This window comes from Sceloporus occidentalis, unplaced genomic scaffold (assembly GCF_023333645.1).
Source record: "Sceloporus occidentalis isolate IW3139 unplaced genomic scaffold, rSceOcc1.0.p SCAF_13, whole genome shotgun sequence".
Classification (NCBI taxonomy): domain Eukaryota; kingdom Metazoa; phylum Chordata; class Lepidosauria; order Squamata; family Phrynosomatidae; genus Sceloporus; species Sceloporus occidentalis.
The window spans coordinates 2452410-2476102 of record NW_028316993.1 but is presented as its reverse complement, the minus strand read 5'-3'; the positions used below and the strand labels follow the sequence as shown (position 1 = coordinate 2476102).

Here is a 23693-nt window from a genome sequence, read left to right as displayed (position 1 = left end):
CATGGATGCTCAAATCCTTGGATTAAAATATCCGTGGATAAGGAGGGCCAACTATAGCACCAGAGGCTCTGATAGAGAAGGCTCAGTAATGTCTCCCCAAACTTCAGTTCCTAGAATTCCTCAGCATTGAGCCGAGGCAGTTAAAGTGGTTTGAGACTGGGTTCTTTTCACAGTGTGTTTTGGACCTCCGGTATCACTCCTGGGAGAGAAACAGGAGAAGGTTGCAAAGGAATCATTAAGAAACCAAGAAGCAGCTAGACTCAGGAGGAGCAGATTAAGGGAGGCCAGCGTTTATAGTCTGGGGAATAGACAAGAGCCAGAGTGGCCTTGGGGTGATGGCACAAAATACAGCAGGGATGGAAGATGGATAGAGCCTCACTTCTTTCTTTCTTTCTTCTTCTTCTTTTTCCCTTCCCCTTTTCGGCCTCAGGAGAGAAAGGCGTGAAATACATTGCTTTCACGCCTCCTCCGAGGCGATTCTCGCACATATTCATCTGCTGCTCAGTAGCAGATTGGGACTTGTTACGAGGACATGCGGTGTATCAAATTTGGATTTTGTTGGCACAAAATTATCTGCACAGCAAGAGCCTTGTTCTGCATTCGGCACATGCATGCAACACAAGGCCCTCTCTATCTGTCTATCTGCTCCTTCCCTGAAACAGTTCAAGGAGCCTTTCCTTTGCAGGAGAGTTCATGCTATTATGCACAAGGTGCTTTGATAGCCTTTTATCTGCACAGGTGCCCAACAAATTTCAGGGTCAGAGCTTAAGAAAGGCCCTTTTTTGGATGACAGCTCCCATAATCCCAAGCAGCTTGACCACTTGGGAGTTGTAGTCCAAACAAGAGAACCAACACGGTGGTTTGAGCGTTGGACTAGGACACTGAGAGACCAGGGTTCGAATCCTCACTCGGCCATGGAAACCCACTGGCTGACCTTGGGCAAGTTGCACTTTCTCATCCCCAGAGGGAGGCAAGAGCAAACCCTTTCTGAACAAATTCTGCTATGTAAACCCTGTGATAGGCTTGCCTTAGGATTGCCATAAGTCAGAAATGACTTGGAGGCACACAACACAACAACAGTCATCGCAAAGTCCAGATGAAGGGATTTCCCAAAGCTCTGCCCAAGTTATAGAGTTAAATTCATTGACTCTTCCATGCCAGCATTTTCTGAAGATGCCAGCCACAGCTGCTGGCGAACGTCAGGAATAAACTCTTCTAGAACATGGCCTCATGGCCCAAAACACCTGCAAAAGACCAATGCTGGATCCCTCACCACTTGGGTCCAATCCCACAAGAAACAGCTCTAATTCCAATTCTAGATCTATCTGCCTATCTATCTATCTATCTATCTATCTATCTATCTATTCATCTTCCTGATTCTATCCATTTATTTATCTATTTAATTTAAACCCATCTTTCCTCCTAGGCTATCTGTTGTTGTTCTTGTTGTTGTTGTTGTTGTTGTGTGCCTTCAAGCTATTTCTGACTGACGGTAACCCTAAGGCCAATCTATCATGGGGTTCTCTTGGCATGTTTTTCAGAGGAGGTTTGTCATTGCCATCCCCTGAGGCTGAGAGTGTGTGACTTGCCCAGTGGGTTTCCATGGCCGAGCTGGGATTCGAACCCTGGTCTCCAGAGTTCTACGCTCAAACTACTACTCTCCTGGGTTATCTAGATACAAAAGAGACTTCCAAACCAAACTATGCCCCAGCACAGTTCAGCAAAATGGTCGGCTACCAATGAAATAAAAACAAACGCAAAGGCCAATAGAAGCAGTGGCCCAGTCTAAAAATGAAACACCGTTAACACTTTTAAGGATGCTGAACAACAGCATGCAGTGTGGATTCACACACATGTTCTTTCCTTATGAAGGGATGGGTCTATGAACAAGAATGGTGGAAAGATGACTCCCACTCACAAGCCCTGTCTGTTGCAGTATTTCCATCCACAGATATACAGAACTGGGGGAAAGTCCCATTTTTTTACTACAGAGTACATAATCCCCCAGGCATCATCATCATCAACAACAACAACAACAACAACAAACACCCAGGAACTTCTCCTAGCTCTGCACCTATATTGCAAAAGATCCGGAGGACAGCATCTGACCATGACCAATATACAAGTCCTAGGCTAAATGTCTCATAAAACTACAAATCCCAGGATTCCATAGCATTGAACCATGGCAATTAAAGTGGTTTCCAAGTGGAACATTTCCACAGTGCAGATGCAGCTGTATGCGAAAGGGGCTCTATTTTTGGCACCTGCAGCTCACTAAGGTGGCAGTGCCTTTCCCCCCAGAAATCATCTCAAATGTCAGCATGATCTGAAATGATGCAGAAACCCAACCAGAGAGCTTGAAGAAGCCCCTCTTTCTTCCATGTCCGGGATATAGATTTCCTAGTCCTGTTCCTATATTTCCACCTTCTTGTCCCCCGGAGGGAAATTTGCTTTTCTTGCAACTGCAGAATAAATGTGTCACCGATGGTAGCAAAACCCATCTTTCCAATGGCAGCTTGACACCTGTCATGTTTCCAAGAAAGATGTGCTACCCAAATGGGAAGGAGCTAGAATCGGAGGTCATCCCCTGAATCATCATCTTATTTCTCTCTTTCTTGTTCCAATATTATATATTATCACACACGGACAGGCAGAAATGTCTTGAGGATTTTGACCATGGTCCCCTTGGCTTTCTCCAAAGCCCCTCAGGCACAGAATATGGATTTTAGTTGGTAAAAATGCAAGTAGCAATGTAGGTGCCTAGGTACCCAATGGAGACTAGGCTAAAGCGCATGTCTTTTTTCCTTCCTTTTGACAAAACACCTCTTATGTCTTCCCCAACAGTGTAATGGACAGAAATTCAACAGGTGCAGATTTTGTTGTTGTTGCCGCCACTGGAATTGGTAAAAACTGGGGAATTCCTGGTTGGTCTGTAGCTCACATTGCAGATGTGTTTAGGATGTGAAATGCCATCTGGCCCTTTGCACTCCAATGCTTGCACCAAGGAAATGACTGGCCTTAGAGGCAGCATCACCTTCTTTGCGGAAATAATTTTATTTACATCCTAATCTTCCTGAAATGAGCTCAAGGAACCATGTCTGGCATTGCCTCATTTCATCCCCACAACAATCCTAGGATATCATGGGATTTATAGTTTGTTGTTGATGTCTTATGGCATCAACTGAGTATTAGACCTTGGAAACTGATGGACATTTGGTTAAGTTTGCCGACTAAGGCTGCGTCCGCACTGCGGAAATAATCCACTTTTGACACCATGCCTCAGTGCTATGGGATTCTGGGAATTGCAGTTTTGTGAGGTGTTTAGCCTTCTCTGTTGGAGTGCTCTGAAGCCACAACAAACTACAAATCCCAGGATTCCAAAGCACTGAGCCACAGCAGTTAGTGGTGTTAAACTGGATTGTTTCTGCAGTGAAGATGTAACTTATATTAAGGTTTGAACTGAAGCAGCCTGGTGAGCCAGTACCCATAAGTTATTGTGACAGAAATGATTATATTCTTCTCAATCATTCGTCTTTTGCTTTCAGACCCAAGGCCCACACTTGGATGTGTTGGATCACAACACCCATAATCCCCAGCCAACTATAACCAGCATCCCATAACCAACGCAGAAAATCTTTCTGATGCCTTCCAAATGTGTTTCACTCCAGTGCTCCATTCTTGGAGTTGTAATCCAACACATCTGGAAGGCCATGGGTTCAAATAGGCTGGCCTACACACAGAGCAAAAGGTAAGGGCCCAAATGGGACAGAGAAGTCCCTGCCTCCATTATACAGATGGGAAAATGGAACCATGGTGACTTTCTTTCAGAGCATTGGCATTGCTAAGCTTTCAATACCAAGGGCCCTTTCATAATGCACAGTTTTAGCACTATGACTCCACTTTAACTGCCATGGTTGCATCCTACGAAATCCTGGGCTCTGTAGTTCTGTGTGATACTAGCACTCTTTGGCAGAAAATTCTAAACGCCTCTCCCTAAACTACAAATCCCAGGTTACCATAGGATGGAGCCATGGCAGTTTAGAGTGGCATTGTAGTGCTATAACAGTGTCGTGTGAAAGGGCCTCTGTGACCCTCAGTCCCAACATCATGGCCACACTTTGGATGGAGAGTGTCCAAAAAGGCAATTCGAAGCAGCAGGAAAAATAAAATTCCCTTTACAAAAAAAATCCATATTGATTATTTAACATAATTCAAACGTACTTTTCAGACAACTGTACGTCCGGTTTCTCCCAGGTCTTCCCCTTGTAGTGTGTTCTGCATGAGAATGATCACCATCATCATGATGCACAGCCTGCCTTCTTCTCAAGATTAGGACTCCGTGCAGTTTGCACATTAAAATGGCCACAATATAGTTAAAAACCATGCAAAATTGCACAAGACATCTGGGGATTGGGGCTCTGTACAAGCTAGGCCATGTGCTGAGGCATAACATGTACCCAATACCAAGCACAGGGGCATATCTTGCCCCAAAGATGCCCCTTGGTACCCTGACCCCAAATTCGGAAGAGGGTGGGATGTTGGTGGTGGAAACCATGAATAAAGAGAAGGCAAAACTATGTTTCGATGGTGTCCAGTTGCGCATCAAATCCATCACTCTGTTACTACTTCAGGCTGGCAAGCACCATTGCACAAAACCTTTGGAAAGGTGCTTTTTCCCCCTTAAACTAATTAAATTACATTGATTTTTAAAATTAAATTAATTAAAGGAAGCAAGGAGGAACACGTCTTCCACCCTATGCTCCTAAAATGCAAAATTCTGGGCATACAGACATCTTGCGGAGAGCCCTGTTTGGTGTGCCTTGTAGTCAAGCAGAAGCATCAAAATTGCAGGAGGAAGCACACATCCAGGGATATATGTTGATGCCTTTCTTTCTTTCCATTCTCACATTGGGATCACATGAAATAGTAAGGCAGCCAAATCCTTTTCAGCCCTCCTTCGAAAGCCCCAAATTCAGATCCCACCAAGTGCAGGAGCACCCTCAAAATGTCCAACTTTGAGCAATAGGAAAATCCTAGCTGGGCTTCACTCAGTCTCATCATCATCATCATCATCATCAATCATCAATATCATCATTTTACTCATGTCTTTTTGCAGTTGCTAAGGGGTTGAGCTTGCCTCTCCACATTCCCTGACCACAACAGACAAATGGGCAAAGGGGTCTTTTAAAATGCAAACCTTCCCCTGACAGAGCTTTCCTGCTCTTTCCTTAGGATGCCCACCTGGCATGATCTATGAATAGTAGGGGCACCATCCACCATCACCCCCTTTGGTGCCAGGATCGCCTTGACTCTTGAGGCAATGTGTCTTTCCAGGCGTTGCTCCGCTGGAGTGATCCCTGGATTGGCACCGGTTGTGGATTCGGATCAGGATGCTGGCACAGAGATGGCAGCAAGCTCTTGGAGGGTGGAGGGGTTTGGAATAGGATCGGGGCAAAGAGAAGAAAGGAGACCCCCCCACACACACACAACCCCAAATGCAAGCTGGCACAGCTATACCCCAAGGAAGAGGCATTGGCACAGGTTGGGCATGGTTGGATCTTGATTCGTAGCAAGAATAGGAAAGGAGGAAAGAAGGAACCTTGGGGGGGGGGGTATAAGGAAGGGTCAGCCCAGTCTCTCCATCCCATGCACATACCTTCTTCCACTGGCTGTGAAACCCCTTCAGTGCCCCCACAGTGGCAGTGATGCCAACCGGTCTCACTTCCTCGCCATGGTGCCCAACCAGGAGCGGTTCCCTTTCTGGTCGGCGGATGGAGGGAGACCACTCCAGGAGAGGGATGCCTGGTCCAAAGGGAAAGGGCTTGGCTTGGGGAAGGGGGTCAAGCCTCCAGGAGAGCTTGGTCTGAAGGGGAAGAAGCCCCCCTACCAGCCCCAGAGAGAGAGAGAGAAAGAGATTCTCCCTGCTTTCTTTCCAGCCTGAAGAGAGAGTGCGCCTCTGGTGTGAAAAGAAGAGAGGAGAGAGGAAAGGAGGAGCATTGCTGGTAGAAGAGGAGGAGGAGGAGGAGGAGGCTGGGGGCAGAGAGGAAGGGAACTCTGGGGACCCACAGAAAACAGCTGGCAGAGGGGCAGGGGGGGGCAAGAATGTCAGCCAGCAAGCTGGCACCATTACAGCCAGCAAGAAGCTTCCCATCTGGGGCAGCTCAAAGACAGGGTTCCCCCTTAGATCACCAGAGATCCTCCTTTTCCAGGACATGTCCTCCATGTCAACTCCCTGGCCAGGAGGCATCTCCAAAACGTCCTCCATTTGGAGCAGGACTAAGAAGCCTGAGTTGATGGTTCAAAACAGACTGCAGAAACCATCCAGTCTGAAGCTGCTTTAACTGCCTTGGCTCCATGCTAGGGGATCCTGGGAATTGTTTTGTGAGCCATTCAGGCTTCTCTGTTAGAGATCTCTGGTGCCACAACAAACTACAAATCTCAGGATTCTCTAGCACTGAGCGCAGGGCAGTTAAAGCGGTCTCAAACTGGATCATTTCTGCAGTGCGCTTTGGATTTACATTTCTGCATGTGCACCTTAGTTTTTAGTAACATCTTGGCTAAATGCACTCTTGGGACTATCATTACCATGATTTGTTCTTGTAATGTTTTTTCCTCCCCTCCTGTATGATTTCTATTTAAACACCTTTCCCGGACAAAGAAGCCAGTGGAGCTTTGAAAGCTTGCGACATGTATTTTACGCATTTTGGTTTGCCCCATAAAGGATTTGGGGTGTTATTGGAGTTGTGCTACATGGCCAACACAGCTACCCCTGGGTAGGTTTTCTGGGGTCATTTATATGCTATTTCCAAAATCGTGCATGGATAGACTGGCACAAGGGAACACCTCCCCATTGCAATGTAGGGTTGGAGTTGGGGTTCAGTGTGTGCACATAAGGGACCTGTTCTTCTTGTAGAATCAGGGCTGATCCAGGGTTGGCCACCACCACAACCCACAGCCTTGCTCAACTCTTTCTTTACAAGTCACCCAGGAACTCTGGCTGATCTGCCTTCTCCCAGTGGAGACTGAGCAAGGCATTTCAGCACAGGTGTCAATGGACAGCTCCCCTGTTCAGGACAGCCTAGGAATGATGTGTGTGCTATGCGCATTCCCAACCAATGTCCATCCAGCTTGCTTAAAAACCTCCAAAGGAGACTCCACCACACTTCAAGACAGCATCTTCCACTGTCAAACAGCTCTTAGTGAAAGGAAGTGCTTCCTAATGTTGAGCTGGAATCTCTTTTCTCTAGTTTGAATCCACTGCTCCGTGTCCTAGTCTCTGGAGCAGCAAAAAACAAGCTTGCTCCATCCTCAATATGACATCCCTTCAAATATTTAAACATGGCTAACACGCCACCTCTTAATCTTCTCTTCTCCAGGCTAAACAGATCCATTTCCCTCAGCTATGTCTCATTGGGCATAGCTTCCAGACTTTTTGATCTACTGAGGACAGCACAGCAGAGGAGTATACAAAAGAATAGTCCAGAGTCCAGTCCAAGGGGCACACAATGCCAGTCAGTCAGTCATAGCAAAGAGCAGAGGCAAGACTGTAGTCGCAAGGCAAGTCCAGAGGTCAGATAACCAGAGTCATGAATCCAAGAGCAAGGAACAAGGCTGCAAGACTGATTGTCATCTGCAAAGAATCTCTGCAGCTGGAGGTCCTTTAAAAGGCCTCAGCTTCTCTCAGCTGAAACCTATTAGCTCTCCTTTTGGCTAGTCTCAAAGACTCCTTGACCTGTCTTGACTCCACAGGTCCTAGCACCTGCAACCTAGAGTCCGTTCCTCCCTCTGCAGCTTCCTGGGCCTCCTCTGGGACTGTAGATCCAGGCAGCCTCAGATCTGCCCATCTCAGCCTCCTCCATGTCTTCAGAGTCTGAGTCCTCTGACTGTGCCTCTAAGTCAGAGAGAGCTGGGCACATTTATGTTGGAGAAGATTGAGATGTGATAACCATCTTAAAATGTCTGAAGGGATGTCCTGTAGAAGATGGAGTGAACCTGTTTTCTGCTGCTCTATAGACTAGCACATGAACCAATGGGTTCAAATTACAAGAGATTCCACCTAACCATTAGAAAGAATTTCTGTACTGTAAGGGTAGATCGACTGCGCAATGGAGGGTTGTGGACTCTCCATCTTTGGAGTTTTTAAAAGAGAGGTTGGGTGGGCATTTTTAAGGAGTGCTTGAGTTGTGTATTCTTGCATGGAAGGAGGTGGGACAGCCCTTGTTATCCCTTCCAGCTCTAAGATTCTGTGATAAAGATGATGATAGCTGTGTCACAAAAGGAAATCTTATGTGGCATGCATAGTTGGTGCTAACTGAGCAAATCTGTAAAAAACTTTGCTTGCGTGCTACAATTTGTATTATCGGGCATAATTTATTCTTAATAGGCTAGTCATGGGAGAGGCAGAGAATCATGCAGGGCCATGAACCCCTCTCTGCACTCCCTTCCCCTCCATCAATGAAAATCTTAATCAACTAAACCTTCTGGCTTCTGGGATTTCAGCCAGCAGCACCCGGTGCCCAAAGACATCCCAGCTTAATTTCACAGCCATACGTACCAGAAACATGCTTTTTCAACACAATCTCCACACTGTCCTGCTTTCGTTCATTTATTTGATTAAAACAATTAGATCTTGCTGGTCCGTCAAGACTTCCAAGATGGCAGTGTAATACAGATTTTGAAAATAATGGTTAACAGTCGGAAAACATCCAAGGGAGAATATTGGAAGCAGTGGGGGTGGCTGCGGGCGGAATTACGCCAGCTGGATAATGTTAGTCCAGGCCAAAAATTCCCTCTAAAAGGCAACATTTTGGCTGCGTCCTAACAAGCCAAAGAAGCTGCCTGTTATCATGTCCGATTATTTATCCACCTACCCAAGTCCTTGGGAAAGCTCCTTTAGAAAATTACAATTCCCTATTATTCTTTTAACTCAAGAATCTGAGGTTTTAGACACACAATTCTTGTACTGATCCTACTGAGCTATATTCCCAGCCCAACTCAACTAGATGAGCATCTCAGTCTAGTGCCAATGAAAAAAGCCCCCATCTTGTCACCACATGTCACAACTTTGTGATGAGGCATGTTTGGAAGAAGGAGGTTGAGAAACCAACACACACGCATGTACATGCTTTCCTCATCCTTGCCGTTCTCTGAAAGTAGTCAGAAATGATGAATGGTACTTTCATTCAAGCAAAATGGCAGCCATAGCTGTATCCTAGAGCATACCCAACACAACTGTACTCAGATTAACAATGTCTATCAAGGGAACACATTTCCAGCCACACCTGGAAATGTTCAAGACTAAACCTGGAACCTTCTGCATGCAACCATGTGCTCTACCACTGAGCTACAGAGGACTGTATGAGATTTAGCTTTGGAAAGTGAAAAGAAAATGGAGGGAACATGGGGGGCAAGAGCTACAATTGGATCTATTTCAAAGTAAGCCTGCTCACAATGGGAGGGATCTTTTGGCTTTCTGAAACCAAAAACACTCAGAGCTATTCTGCTTAGTACCCGTGTCTTTATGACTTTGCAGAAGATTTTGACTGCTTTACTGAGATTTGCTGTGTGGCTTTTATTTTAATGTGCTGTTGTTATTGTTGATGCAAGCTGCTTTGAATACTTGGAAAGGCTACTGAGACATTTTAAAATAAATTAGGAATGGCTGTCTTCATGGCATTTCAGGATTCAGTCCATCACATGGCCACACTGCTCATCATACAAAGTTTAATTTCTATTTACAGAGTCAGGTCAGGTCAAATTCAGGGCAGACCTTTGGTGGTGAAGGCAAGAATTACAAAAATCTGCAAGATGAATCATGAGTGAGGTTTGCCTCCAAGTACCAAGAAGACCACTTACTGTCCAGTTATCTTTACACATGGAGAGGCATCCCAGAAATGTCAGTTGAGAGGACTGCCTGCATCCTTTCACTTCATTCCTGCCATGGCCCTCTGTTTGATTCCGGTTCCCTTCTGGGACTCTTCAACAGAGTTGGAAGGTGCCTCTGGAAAGCCACTACCATCTGGATTCATCTCTTCTTCCAGACAAAGTGAAAAAGCAATAAAGGCTCAGCCACCTCCATCATTCCTTTGATCCACTCCCCTCAACCTCCTCAGCCTTGGGATCCTGAAGGTGCAGAGTGATACTTTCCTGGGCCTCGCAACCTGCCACCTTTAACCGAAGCCGCTCCAAGAGACACTGGGCTGCCTGTGTGAGGCTATGCTGTTGGAAGATGGGAGTACAGTTGAAAGATGGAAAGCAAGAGAAAAGATTTTGTGTCAAAGAATTTATACTTGTCTTCTGATCTGCCAGGACACAAAATAATGGATCATTCTCTTTACAAAAATATCAACACTGGGGAAAGTTAACTTTTCTGGATTACATCTCGCAGAATCCCCCCACCAGATGCTGGGAGTTATATAGTCCAGGAAAATTATTTCTCCAGGTTCTGATAAGAACATATACCCAGAAATAGAGTGTGATGACTGTGAAGATAGAAGCAACATACCACTGCTGCTGTCCTCAAGAAACAAAGTGGTCTAAAGGTGCATCAATAAACAGGCACTGCTTGTAAGTATAGTACATTAAACAGGTGAGGAGTGTGTTTAGATGCTGGCGTTTCAGTTCTTGTGATGCTCAGCTCTGCTGAACAAGAGTCAGCGCCAAGCTCAGAATAAAATGGAAATCAAAAAGAAAGTGTGTCGGAAGCAAAAGTTGGCAGCGCAAAGTGGATCGGCTACACCTGGAGATCTGGGCTTTTTGCCAGCGTGTTGCGGTTAAAGAATTGAATATGATTAGAAGTTATTTGGGATAACCTTTCTTTAATTTATTATGAGTTCTCTAATAATGTTTATTCTGAGAGGAGGAGGAGTGGGCCATGCAGAAGACATTGTAGGGTTGGGGAGGGGAAGTTTCTCAGGGACATTGAAGACCTCTTACAGCCTCTCTCCTGCATATTCAGCTTAATCTGTTTGTTTTTAATTAAGAACTTAGGCCTCTTACTTTCAGGAATACTACAAAGAACTCAGCAACCTTTCTTCTACCCAACTGGATCAGGAAGAATTAAACCTGCCTCCAGTATTGCTCTGGCCAGTGAATGCAAAGAATGGCTCACACATACTTGACTTTTCATTACAGGTTGAGTCTCCCTTATCTGAAATGCTTGGGAGAATATATAGAATGCTTTGGATTTTGGAATACCTATATTTGCATATATGAACATAATGAGATATCTTGGAAACAGGACAAAGGTTAAACATGAAATAAATGTATGTTTCTTATACGCTTTATACCCATAGCCTAAAGGCAATTTTGTACAGTCATTTTAATAATGTTGTGCATGAAACAAAGTTTGTGTACACTGAACCACCAGAAAGCAAAGGTGTGACTACCTGACATGAAAAAGGGTTTTGGAATATTTTGGATTTCTGAATTCCGGATAAGTGAGAGTCAACTTATATTTTTAAAAAAATGAAAAGAGGGCCAATGGGAAAGGGCTTGCTGAAACTGCCTTATCCTGCCACCCCCCCACCCCCCAGATTTCCAATGACAATCCACACCACCACCATCACAAACCTGGAGAATATGCAGCCCCTTCAAGCACACCACAGCCAGTTCACAGAGCCCATCGCTGGTCAGGTCCACATACTCCATGGACAGGAGAGGACTGGGGAAAGTGCGCTGCCAGAGTAGGTGAAACTCCCCATCAGGCTGACCAAAGGGATGGGGTTTTGCTGTGCCCACCGCATGGCCATGTGAGAACCTGTACTTGTAGCACAAAAGCTCCTGGAAGGCCAAGGAAGACAGATCGCAATCAACAGAACACTCCAAAAAGTCAGCACAGCTTTCACTGAGGAGCACCTAGGCAACTCAGCAATCTTTAGAAGTAGATTTTCATCATTCATGGTGATAGAACAGGACTAGGCAACTTCATGAAGGCCAAGAGTCAATTTTTGTCACCCAAAAACCCTCCTGCATAGACTTTTCCAGTGCAGCAAACCCAAATATCTATTTTCCTCCTCTCATCAACACAACACCTGCAGCAGGCACCAGGGAGGCATCAATAATGGAATCGTGGGAAAGGGGTTCTGGCCATCTGGGACAAACAGGGGGACAGGACTAGGATCCTAGGAGGGCTGGATTTAGCCCCAGGTCATGAGGCTCCTAACTCTCAGCTCTACACATTTGTATCTGGGGCTTTTGCTTAGATTCTTTCAACAGCTGCGTAACCCCCCTTAACTCAAGCACTGACATGTATGATTTGCCCAGCTTGGGTGTGAGATGCAATTCCAAGTTCATGCTGCATTATTCAGCACCTCCAGATGTTGGCTCCTCTTGAGTTTCTATCTGTATCTTCCTAAGAGCTCTCACAGCATTTGCAAGATTTATGAGGCTATCCCAGCTTTAGATTATTTTTGAAAGAAAGAAAACTGCTTCAAAGAGACAAAGTCTGTGAAAGTTGGGTTTTCTGGGCTGCAAATCCCAGAATCCTGAGCAAGGTGTCCAAAAAAAGTAATTATTCCAAGTTCTGGTGCCAGCAGCTTCTTCTAGATTTCAGCCTCAGCATCTTAGGAAGCACAGCTGGGGAAAACCTTGGCTTTTTGTAAAGCTATTTGTAAAGAAGATTATTATGAAAAACCCGTTCTCTGATAACCCCTAGAGAGAATTTAAGTAGGGAGGAAAACAGCACCAATATATCTGAGCTGATAAGGACAACAGGAAGACTCAGACTCTACCTGTCCATAAGTGCCAAGGAGAATCTCAGGCTCACAGTCAAAGTCAACGTCAGTTACAAGGGCACAGATTACGCTGTCATAGTGATCACTCAAGGGCAGGATCAACTGGTCCTCAAGGCCCCGCTGCAATATATTTCTGGGAAGGAGACAGGAAAATCGCTCATATCATAGAACACAGCTGGCAAAAAAGTTATTCTTATTTTGGGAGACGCGTCAATAAGGGGTAAAATCCAGTTAAAAATGAACAAATCAAAAAGACATTCTGCACATAGTAGAAAGATACACTGCACACCCTTCCACCCCAACCAGCTAAAATCAGAATAGCTTTTGAATTCCTAGGAGTAGCCACTGAGAAAGGTTTCTCCCATGTCTTCACCAAACAAACTGGTGATGGTGATAGGACCAAGGGAAAATCCTCTCCTGAAGACTGTAAAATACATATGGGGCTCACATTTAAGTAGACCTAACTGTCCACTCCTAAAACATAGGACACCAAGTTGTTGTTGCTGTTGTTATGTGCCTTCAGGTTGTTTTTGACTTACCAAGACTCTTAAGACAAACCTATCACAGGGTTTCTTGGCAAGATTTGTTCAGAGATTGTTTGCCTTTGGCTTCCTCGGAGGCTGAGACAGTAGGATTCACCCAAGGCCACCCAGTGGGTTTCCTTGGCCAACTGGGGACTTGAAACCTGGTCTCCCAGAGTCATAACCAACACTCAAGCCACTACACCACAATGGGTCTCTGGAGATCAAGGAGACAACAGCAAATACCACCATGATTTGTCATGGTACCCCTCACAAGTGGTAAAGTGGGTGGTATAGTCACAACCCAGGAAGGGCCAACATCCTATGTGCAGCTGTACCTTTATAGTAGCACTTACCACTCAGCTATGTTGGGGACTCTCAGTGACTTTACCAATTCAGAAAAAACAAAACTGTGGTAGCCCCAACAACAACAAAAATACCCTCCATATACACTTGATAACTTATTCCATTTCTGTGAATGTCACCCGCCTCTAAAAAAACACCACATTTTCTAGCTTTTCAAAGCAAAGTGGAGCCTAATAACAGGCTAGGCAGATATTCTGCTCACCTGTAGACAACCGACAGCTCAATAGTGCTGGTGACAAGGACGCTGTAGCTCTGAGAATGGCTGCCAGCACTACCTGAGAGAGAAGGCACAAACATTAAAAATGCACATACAGACACGCACACAAAGCTGGAGTGGCCTATAAAGGGAACAAAATTTGGGACCTTCTGCCACTCCCAAAGGCTACTGAGTTTAAGGAAACCAGGGTCTCATCTTCCTTGCCAGTTTGTGACTCTAGAGGTTCTGCCATGGCCCCTCCTATTTCTTACCATGTAAAGGTGCCGTTCCAGAAAGATCTCCTAGACAGGAGCCCGTGGGCAGGGCAAAGACCAGCACTTTGGAGATGGGACCATCTTGCTGGATGCTCCAACTCTGTAGTACCACTGAGGAAGGGAGTTGAAGGAGGGGGGGAGATAAGAGCCCTCATCAAAGCAATGCCACCACTGCTGGGCAAGTCGGAAATAACAAATTCTGCAGTTCAGCATAGCCAGACTGCTAAAGTCTGTGGTAGTCATAGTGTAGATAGGAGTCTGGGAGACAAGGTTTGAAACCCTGTTCAGCCATGAAAACCTACTGGATGATCTTCGGCAAGTCGCCGTCTCTCAGCCACAAAGGAAGGCAAAGGTAAACCCCCTCTGAACACATCTTGCCAAGAACCTCCTGTGATAGGTTCGCCTTAGGTTCATCTTAAGTCAAGAACAACTTTAAAGCACACAAAAACAGTTGTACAATCAAGTCCCTGGGAAGCCCAATTGTGAGCCAAGGAACCTGCTACTGAACCAACATAAATAAAAACCATTTTAAAACAACTCACCTCTGCTGGAGGGTTCAACATGGGCGACTCGGATATAACCACTCTGGCAGCCAAAGGCTGTGAGGCGCTTTCCTGAATTTGGGATGTTGTACACATCTAGCCACAGCACACTGCAAAGGAGGAACCATCATAATTTTAGGGAAGGGGCCTAAACTGAAAACTGTGGAGAGAGACAGGGGTCTCTTTTACACTACAATAATTATACTTTCATCCCACTAACTGCCTTCATTGCATACTATGGAATCTTTGGAATTCCGGCCTCTGGCATCTGTTGAGTTTTTGTAAGCTTCATTACCACCTCCCAAAATAGTTGTGTAAACTAAAGAACAGTGCTTAGAAAGTAAATGTGTACAAGTCATCTTATTATAATGATCTGACCTATTAATAAACGATGATTTCTTTGTAAACTTGGAAAAAGTGTCCACTTGAAATTCCTTCCAACATGCGACTTTCAAAAGCCAACACTACTAAATTTGCTTTTCTCTGATGAAATGTTGAATGCCTGTAGGCATGTCAAAGAAGAGAATGATTTTTCACAAATTGCTGTAGATGCATCAAAACTGAGTCCTACATCACAGAAAGTGCACATGCATGGAAAGGATACCTTGTCAATATACAAACTACAGCCCTGCTACCTGCCCTCCTCCTAGCAGCACTGTCTCCCCATTTCTGATTCACACAGGGGTTAGCCTTCCCCACAAACCAGCCTTGCCTTACTTGCTTGGCAGCTCCTTGAGTTCGGGAAAGAGGTTCTCCACTGGCTGCTCCTCAAACTGGTGCAGCTCTTCATTCTGTAAGGAAGGAGTGTCATGCAGTCATACCATAGCTCACCACTCCATCATGTAAACTGATGCTGCCCAGGCTTTCTACTTATGCAACTCCCCATCTTTTGCCATGATAAGGAAAGGATAGGTGTGTGTTACCTACACTCAAAAGCCAAACAGTTCATGGGGTAAAGCTGGTGGGAACATGGGAGAGTGTCTTCTCAGTGGCTGCTTCCAGGCTCTGGAATAGAGACTTTAGATTGGCACCCTCCTTGCTCTCATCCCATAGGCAGGTGCAAATGGCATTGTTTTTAACTGCTTTTAATTCTACTGTTAGTTTAACCATTTTTTAATGTGATACAAATATCAAAGCTGTATATATTCTAACTAGACAGGCTGGGCAGGATTTTGTACTCTGCCCTGAATCATGGACTGGGGAAAAACAAAAACTGTCATTACCATTACAAACAACAACAACAGAGTGCTTTTTAAATACACATTACAGAGCAGTGGTCAACAACTAGGCTCTAAAAAAAGCAAAACCAATGGGGGAGAAGTTTATATTAAGTTGAAAAGGAGATGAGAAGCCAGAGGAGCTCCAACCACCCTCCACACCAATGTCAGTTCAGTCTTGGCAGGCAAAGGGCACTTTAATTCTTCCCTTCTCAGTGAGAGGCATTGGCAAAGCCTCCTCCTGGTTATGATTCAAGCTTGTGGTAAGCTGCCCCGGGTCCCATATTGCGAGAAAGGCAGGATATTAAATACATGCATGCATACATAAATGATTTCTCAGGGCTAAATGGATGTGATGGGAGGGGCACGTGCAAGTGGAATAGCATGTTAAAATCTGAACAAAATAAGCTTCCAGAAAGTAGTCAACCAAGCCAAGCATTTAATTAATAAATAAATAAATATAAAAGTATTTCTCAGAGCTAAACAGTTGTTGTGGGGAGTCCCTCCAAGTGGAATAGCAGAGTGAAATTTAAACAAAATAGGCTTTCAAGGAGAGCACCCAAACAAGCATTACAGAGGGAAGAGTTCACCAGTGGCCTTACCTCTTTGTACAAATGAATAGCAGGGTCATTACCACTCAGAAGGAAAACTGTCTCTGGCTGCCCACCAACCTGGACTCTGCCAAGAGAGAAGCAGCTTTTTAAAAAATGTCAATCAAGTTATACACATACAGTATATTGAGTTTATTTCACCCCTCCCCAATAAGCCTCATTCTGAACCAGACACATGCACATAACATGTAGACACTCAAGAATAAGTGGCGCAAATTAGCAGCTCAGTTTAGACCAGTCTTGCCCAAACATGCATCTTCAAAATAATTTTTTACAATTCTCATTGTGTGGCATTTCAATCTACTGCCAGTTGATGAACCCCAACAATGGAGATCCCTTAACCTAAAGCCAACCCCTCTTGAATGTGCTAATGGTTTACTTGACTAATTATAAAGGTTGAAAGGAGCAAATCTAGAAGGTCAGGGGTATTATTGAGTTTTAGCAAAGATGAGAAAGGGTTAAAATCATACATACTCTGCATGATAGAGTTGAAAAGGGGTAAACTGCAGCTCCAGGTTCAAACAGCTCTCTAGAGAGAAAAGGGGGATGGGGATCAGGATACTCACTGAAGAACAAAAAAGAAACTGGGCCCCAATCCCACACCAAGAGCATGAACAAAGCTTGGAAAAGGCATCCTTTGGATGACAACTGTCAGAATCTCCCAGCCACTGGCTATGATACCCGGAAGACTCTGGAAGTTGTAGTCCAACCCCCCCACCCAACAATCCCAATTTCCTTCCAAGCATGAAAGGATATATTCCAAGCTTCATTACATTATGAATGTTCAGGGTTATCCCTAAATCAAAAGGAGGTCAGTGCTGCTGAGGATCAGATGTTATCCAAATTAGAATGCAGAGACAATTTAATGTGCATTAAGATAGCAAGTTTTAGTCCACTTGATTACAGGGAAATGTTGGCCTCAAAAGTCTCTTCTGTTTGCCAATGGAACCATGTCCAGTCGCTTTTAAATTTCCAACTCCACAAGCCTTGACAAAGCAGCAGGCTCTGGAAAAGCCATATTCCACACCAAGAAAAATTAAATCCTGCCTTCAACAGGATTTATGAAGATTTCCTTACTGCTTTTAATACAGTATATCACACTTACAAGATGCAGATTTACAGGCAGGGAAGAAACCAGAAGAAACCAGAGAGGGAGAGCTAAGGGGACAAAGATCTTTCCCTCTTTAGGATTAAAAGGCGGAAAGAGGCAGTGAAGACTTACGCGCAATCGAATCTAGGTTATATTCAGAGCCTGGCTCATAGTCACAATAAATGTTAAGAAAGGGGCTGGCTTTGTCTCCAGAATCCTGCGGAGAAGAGAAGAAATAAAACAGGCATAATGTAGTTCATTTCACAGCAGAAATAAGAGCACAATAGCTTCATATGTACATGGCATTGAGGTGGCGGGCATCATAAGTTCTGTTCTGATTTAAGCAAATGGAAAGCTGTCAGTAAAATAATGACTTGAATGGGTGTGTGTGTGTGTGGGGGGGTATCCCATCTATGTAAGACCTTTAGTCATAGTATAGCTTTTAACAAGCGCATCTTACTGATAGGTAAGCTACAGTGGCAATAAAGAGGTTCAAAAACAGCCTGGAAAAAAGCACTGATGCTGTATTCCCAGAAGTCAAATGGAGGTCTTTACAGGATTAAATTTAATTGTAACTGCAAGAACCACTTAATGTTTCTTATTAGGTTTCCTGTGATGATGATTCCAGTCTTTTACAGGTTTGAACAGACTCCCTATGGCTGTCTTAAGTGACAGTTCCAGGAACAAAGTCCTGAGCTCTGAATTCTTTAATTTTAAATAGCAACGCCCAAACGAAGAGCCATGCTAGTCTGTTTCGCATCAATACAACAGAACAGCAGTGTGGGGACTTTAAGAAGGAATGGATTTATCACAGCATGAGCTTTTACATATCGCAACCCACCCACTTATCCTCACTTATTACCTGGAGGTTTGTGTTATCACCAACCATTTTTGTTAATGGCCAGTGTTAATAATATAATTTCTGAGCCCAGATTTGCTCTGATATCATCCCCAATCATGTACCCTTGGCATTATACCACACCTCTTAGATTATGCTCCTTGCACCTGATTAAATTAATTGTAACCCACAATGTTATTCTGATAGGTGCCACACCACTCCTTTGATTTTACTTCTAAGTGCATCCCTTCTTTAATGGGGTCTATTTAGAAGATTTCAGGTTCCATTAAAAAGTAGGTCCTGGAAATCTGGGGATCTACTCACTCCTGCCCTAAACCATGAGATCACATCATTACTTTTTGACAGGTTATATACATAGGTGCTGTGAAAGAACCACAACAAGCGTCTAATTACCTACACACACCTGTGTTAGGTTATATACTTATACAGTTTTATGTTCCTGAATACAACAATTCTAAAAACTACTAAAAGGCAAGGTATAGTTGTGTTCATCTCACACTCATACATGTGAAGCACTAAATTTGCTAGTTGTGTATAGGACAAGTTATCATAGAATCATAGAGTTGGAAGAGACCGCAAGGGCCATCCAGCCCAACCCCATTCTGCCATGCAGGAAATCACAATCAAAGCATCCCTGATAGATGGCCATCCAGCCTCTGTTTAAAAAGCTCTAAGGAAGGAGACTCCACTACACTCCAAGGAAAGAGTGTGTTCCACTGTTGAACAGCCCTTACTGTCAGGAAGTTCCTCCTAATGTTGAGGTGGAATCTCTTTTCCTGGAGCTTGCATCCATTGCTCCGGGTCCTAGTCTCTGGAGCATCAGAAAACAAGCTTGCTCCCTCCTCAATATGACATCCCTTCAAGTATTTAAACAGGGCTATCATATCACCTCTTAACCTTCTCTTCTCAAGGATAAACGTCCCCAGCTCCCTAAGTTGTTTCTCATTGGACATGGTTTCCAGATCCTTCACCATTTTAGTCACCCTCTTTGGATACATGGCTTCAGTTTCTCCACATCCTTTTTAATCTGTGGTGCCCAGAAGTGGACACAGTATTCCAGGTGAGACTTGACCAGAGCAAAATAGAGTGGCACTATGACTTCCCTTGATCTAGACACTATACTTCTATTGATGCAGCCTAAGATTGCATTGGCCTTTTTAGCTGCAGCGTCGCACTGTTGACTCATGTTCAACTTGTGGTCTACTTGGACTCCCAGATCCCTTTCACATGTAGTTTCATTCATCCAGGTGCCCCCCATAATCTGTGCATTTCATTTTTCCGCCCTACGTTTCTCCATGTTATAAAAACTGCTTACCTTAATGAAGGTAATCCCCACCACTAGGCCTCTCTTGGGGGGTGACTTATTGAAAGTGTCAATAGACACGATCTCAGCATCGACTGAAAAAGAAAGAGACACATAAGATCAATCAAGGGCAACTGAAGGTGGCTGCAACCTGCATGAAAGGTTACAAGGCATCCAGGGTTTGGTTTTGTTGGCCAGAAAAAGGGTAATATAAAGAGTTTAGAGTGGTGTGGGGCTACAAAAACAAACTTTGGGGAGCTGCATGTAAAAAACCCAGGTTATACTTTGCCCATTCCTATTGCAACTTTGCAAGGGAAAAAGTCAGAAGTCTGAACCAATGTTCATCCAAGGAAGAGAAGAAGAAGATAAGTCATTTTGGGTCTTCTTCTCTTTCTACTACTTTCCACCCTTCCTAGCATCATTGCTGTTTCTAATTACTCATTTCTCCTCATGGTGTGGGTAAAGTATGGCAGCCTCAATTTGATCCTCTTGGCTTCCAGGGAGATGCCAGGCTTGCTTTGTTCCAGAATCCATCTGTTTGTCTTTTTTGGCTGTTCACAATATCTTCCATTGGCTTTCCTGACTGTCCAGCTCTCTCATCTGCACATGGAGATGGGGAATACGCTGGCTTGGGTGGTCCTCGCTTTAGTACTCAGAGTTATGCCCTTGCATTTTCTGATCTGGCCTAGTTCTTTCATAGCTGCCCTTCCCAACCCTAGTCTTCTTCTGGTTTCTTCACCGCAGTCTCTGTTCTGATCAATATTTGAAACAAAGTATGAGAAATCTTTCATAGAAACGTAGAATCATGGAGTTGGAAGAGACCCCAAAAAGGGCCATCCAGTCCAAACTGCTTCTTCTGCCATGCAGGAACTCTCAGTCAAATCACCCCATCCAGCCTCTGTTTAAAGACCTCCAAAGAAGGAGACTCCACCACTCTCCAAGGGAATGTCTTCCACTATCAATACAGCCCTTACTGTCAGGAAGTTCCTCCTAATGTTGAGGTGGAATCTCTTTTCCTGGAGCTTGCACCCATTGCTCCATTGTGTCCTGTTCTCTGGAGCAGCAGAAAACAAGCTTGCTCCCTCCTCAATATGATATATCCCTTCAAGTATTTAAACAGGGCCATCATATCCCCTCTTAACCTTCTCTGCTCCAGGCTAAACAGACCCAGCTCCCTAAGTCTTTCCTCATAGGGCTTCATGGTTTCCAGACCCTTCACCCTTTTAGTCGCCCTCCTTTGGACACATGGCTCCAGTGTCTCCACATCCTTTTTGAATTGTGTTGCCCAGAACTGGACACAGTCTTCCAGGTGGGGCCTGACCAGAGCAGAATAGAGGGGCACTATGACTTCCCTGGATCTAGACACTGATGCAGCCTATATATATATATATACATGTATAGACACACACACAGAGACCCCTCTCCCTGACCTGGGATGTAGGTGAACTGGAGCTCCCTGGCCACCGGCCGCAGCTTCTGCCTGAGGCCTTGGTAGCGGAAATAGATGACCTTCCCCTTGAGAGTGGCAGCCAGGAGCCCCCCGGGACCCTCCTCTTCTTCCTGCCCGCGGCCGCCTCGGCTGCCCCACTGCTGAGGGCCCTCCTCGGGCCCCTGCCCTCGCCCTCCGCCCCGAGAGGCCCCCGGCAGCGCCGCCAGCCCATAAACGTTGCTCTGCGAGGAGAAACGGGTGAAGCTGTCTTCTAAAAAGGGGCAACCGCCGGAACAAGGCTCCATCTTTCGGTTCAGGCACCGCGAAGGGCAGCCCTCCGAGGATATTAAAAAGCGGGCCCTCTCGCTCTTTCTCTCTCTGTCGCCGCGGCGCCAGAATGTGACGTCAGAACACGCCTCTTTTCGCCTGCCCGCCCGCCCGCCCGCTTTCAAAATGGCCGCTCCAGATTCCTTTCGCCCTGTGCGCCTGCTCTGATTGGAAGAGACGAGAGGACGGCGTGCGTATACGCCGTGACGTCACGAGGGCGGTGGAAGGGGGAGGGGCTAGGAGGAGTTAGCTGCAACTACACTAGAAAAACTAATTCAGTTTCATACAGCTTTAAATGCTCCGGCTCCAAACTATGGAATCATGAGATTTTAGTTTTAGAATTATACATATATATATATGTGTGTGTGTGTGTGTGTGTGTATATATATATATATATATATACTGTATAGTTATATATACACACACACATAAAATATTAGTATAATATACAGTGTGTGTATATATATATATATGTGTGTGTGTGTGTGTATATATATATATATAGTTATATATACACACACACATAAAATATTAGTATAATATATAGTGTGTGTGTATATATATATATATATGTGTGTGTGTATGTGTGTATATATTGCAGGATATAAATAAATATAATTTTATTTTTAAAATATTTTACAACCATCAATTTATTTATTTAAATACCATAAATAAATAAATAATTGTAAAACTACTTTCTCTGTCCCCCCTCCCTCTATATTACTACAGTTATTGTATTTATTTATAACCTTTTTTCTTCTCTAGAGCTGGAACTCAAAGCAGCTTACAATTTAATATATATATACACACACACACAATTTAAAAGCATACAGAGGTGAAGACTGCTATAGAATTAAACTGACAAGCATTAAAACACACTAGTTAAGAGTATGAAATGCAGTTTTAAAAGACACGTGGTCTTTAGCCTTCTCTGCCAAAGAGTGCTGATGCCTCACAAAACCTACACAAAACTCAGGCGGCTTTGGCTTTAAATGAAGCCCATGTGAACTTTTTTTTAACGTGGACTTTATGGTCCGAAAATGTAAACAATTAAATTAAAATGAGACCCAAGCAAAGAAACACGTAACAGTAAAGCGGAATATTGAGAATCAGAGCTAAGATAAGTTTAGATACGTTTATTAATGTAGTACCATCTCTGCAAAAGCAAACGTAAAACAAAAACCTGGGTGGCTTTTGGTGTATTCACTGCCGTTGACTAACGCTCTTGAGTGCATTTGAGGGCTCTGACAAAAAACGATGGTCAAAAACACAAGGAACACAATGACCAGCAGCAAAATATCCCTTTCTTCTTACCACTGCCATTGTGACAGTAAGCTTGAGAAGCCTGAGACAGCGCAAGCTCTGCCAGTCTCCCATGGAGAGGCTATGCTCCATAACCCATGCCTAAGATAATTATTTCAAACATAAGAGGCTTTAAAAAGTAGAATCCTACACAGCATAGAAAAAGGTTGCAAGGCAGGATACTTGAGTCTGCAAGGGAAGGCACACCGCCTGTTATCTCTATGCGAATGTGATTAACACTGGGAACTCAAGACTTTTAAATGCTCAATTGGCACAGTCACTTAAACCTTTACTGTACATTAAAAGGTGCCCTTTAATAAATAACAAGGGCTGACCAGCAGCGGCCCAATTCCCAGAGAGCAGATTCGCACTTAGTTCTCCTTTTCCTTTTCCAAATTAGAAAAGGACATTAAACTGGAAACCTGCCTAGAATGGAAGCTGACAGACAAGCCTTTCGTTTGGATTTTTGTGCTGTGCTTTTCATTAAGTGTGGCTGCATTACGTTTTCATATGACTTTAATAGCAATGGATATATTCTTACTCAGGTTCATATACCCAGTATTTCCAATACAGTAATTACAGCCTGCTTTTCACTGCTATCTCTCCCCTTACTAGATTCTACAAATGTACTGATTTCATTTGGTTAAATCAAAGACCTCATAATTAAAGCTTTTCCTTAATTCAGGCAGCACTTCCAAGGAAATGCAAGGTTCACATCTATTCATTTTCAACAAACTATGCCATATATTTTGGATGCAATGCTGACAAGGCTGTCTGCAGTTCTGGGTCTTTACAGCACTAAAGAGTAGCTTTTTCATTATCTAGGAATCTCCTTTTAAAACAGTGGAGCAATTCTTATCCTGCGCCATGAATGGCCTGAGACCATGTGCCTTTGTTTTGGCACAAGTAGTGCGCAACAGA

At 44.3% G+C, this 23693-nt stretch overlaps 2 protein-coding genes across 4 annotated transcripts in view; both read right to left on the bottom strand.

Moving 5' to 3' along the window:
* Positions 1 to 5954, bottom strand: part of SLC8A2 (solute carrier family 8 member A2) — a 68130-nt gene extending 62176 nt beyond the window's left edge. For all 3 annotated transcript variants that reach the window (XR_016271826.1, XM_089478476.1, XM_089478478.1), the window contains exon 1: positions 5657 to 5954. The gene's annotated coding sequence lies outside the window, so the exon portion shown is untranslated. The remainder of the gene's footprint in view (positions 1 to 5656) is intronic.
* Positions 5955 to 8597: 2643 nt separating this feature from the next.
* On the bottom strand, positions 8598 to 21510 carry LOC149304553 (KICSTOR complex protein kaptin-like). The gene is made up of 12 exons (XM_089478803.1): positions 21145 to 21510; positions 19727 to 19809; positions 17685 to 17769; positions 16937 to 16991; positions 16454 to 16529; positions 15352 to 15425; positions 14635 to 14744; positions 14090 to 14203; positions 13824 to 13896; positions 12732 to 12867; positions 11572 to 11781; positions 8598 to 10218 (listed from the first exon to the last, which is right to left on the bottom strand). The coding sequence occupies exons 1-12, from the start codon at positions 21446 to 21448 to the stop codon at positions 10078 to 10080; spliced, it is 1461 nt and encodes a 486-aa protein (XP_089334929.1). The 5' UTR covers positions 21449 to 21510; the 3' UTR covers positions 8598 to 10077.
* Between the last annotated feature and the right edge of the window lie 2183 nt (positions 21511 to 23693).

Bases quoted from the DNA above. Each gene is read 5' to 3' on its own strand.
- LOC149304553 (XM_089478803.1), bottom strand. From the start codon at position 21,448: ATGGAGCCTTGTTCCGGCGGTTGCCCCTTTTTAGAAGACAGCTTCACC. The intron at 12,868-13,823 runs GTGAGCAGAATA...TCTCCTTCCCAG, and splicing joins GAGCTGTCGGTTGTCTACAG to AAATATATTGCAGCGGGGCC. The intron at 10,219-11,571 runs GTTTGTGATGGT...ATCTTCCAACAG, and splicing joins AGGGGCTGCATATTCTCCAG to CATAGCCTCACACAGGCAGC.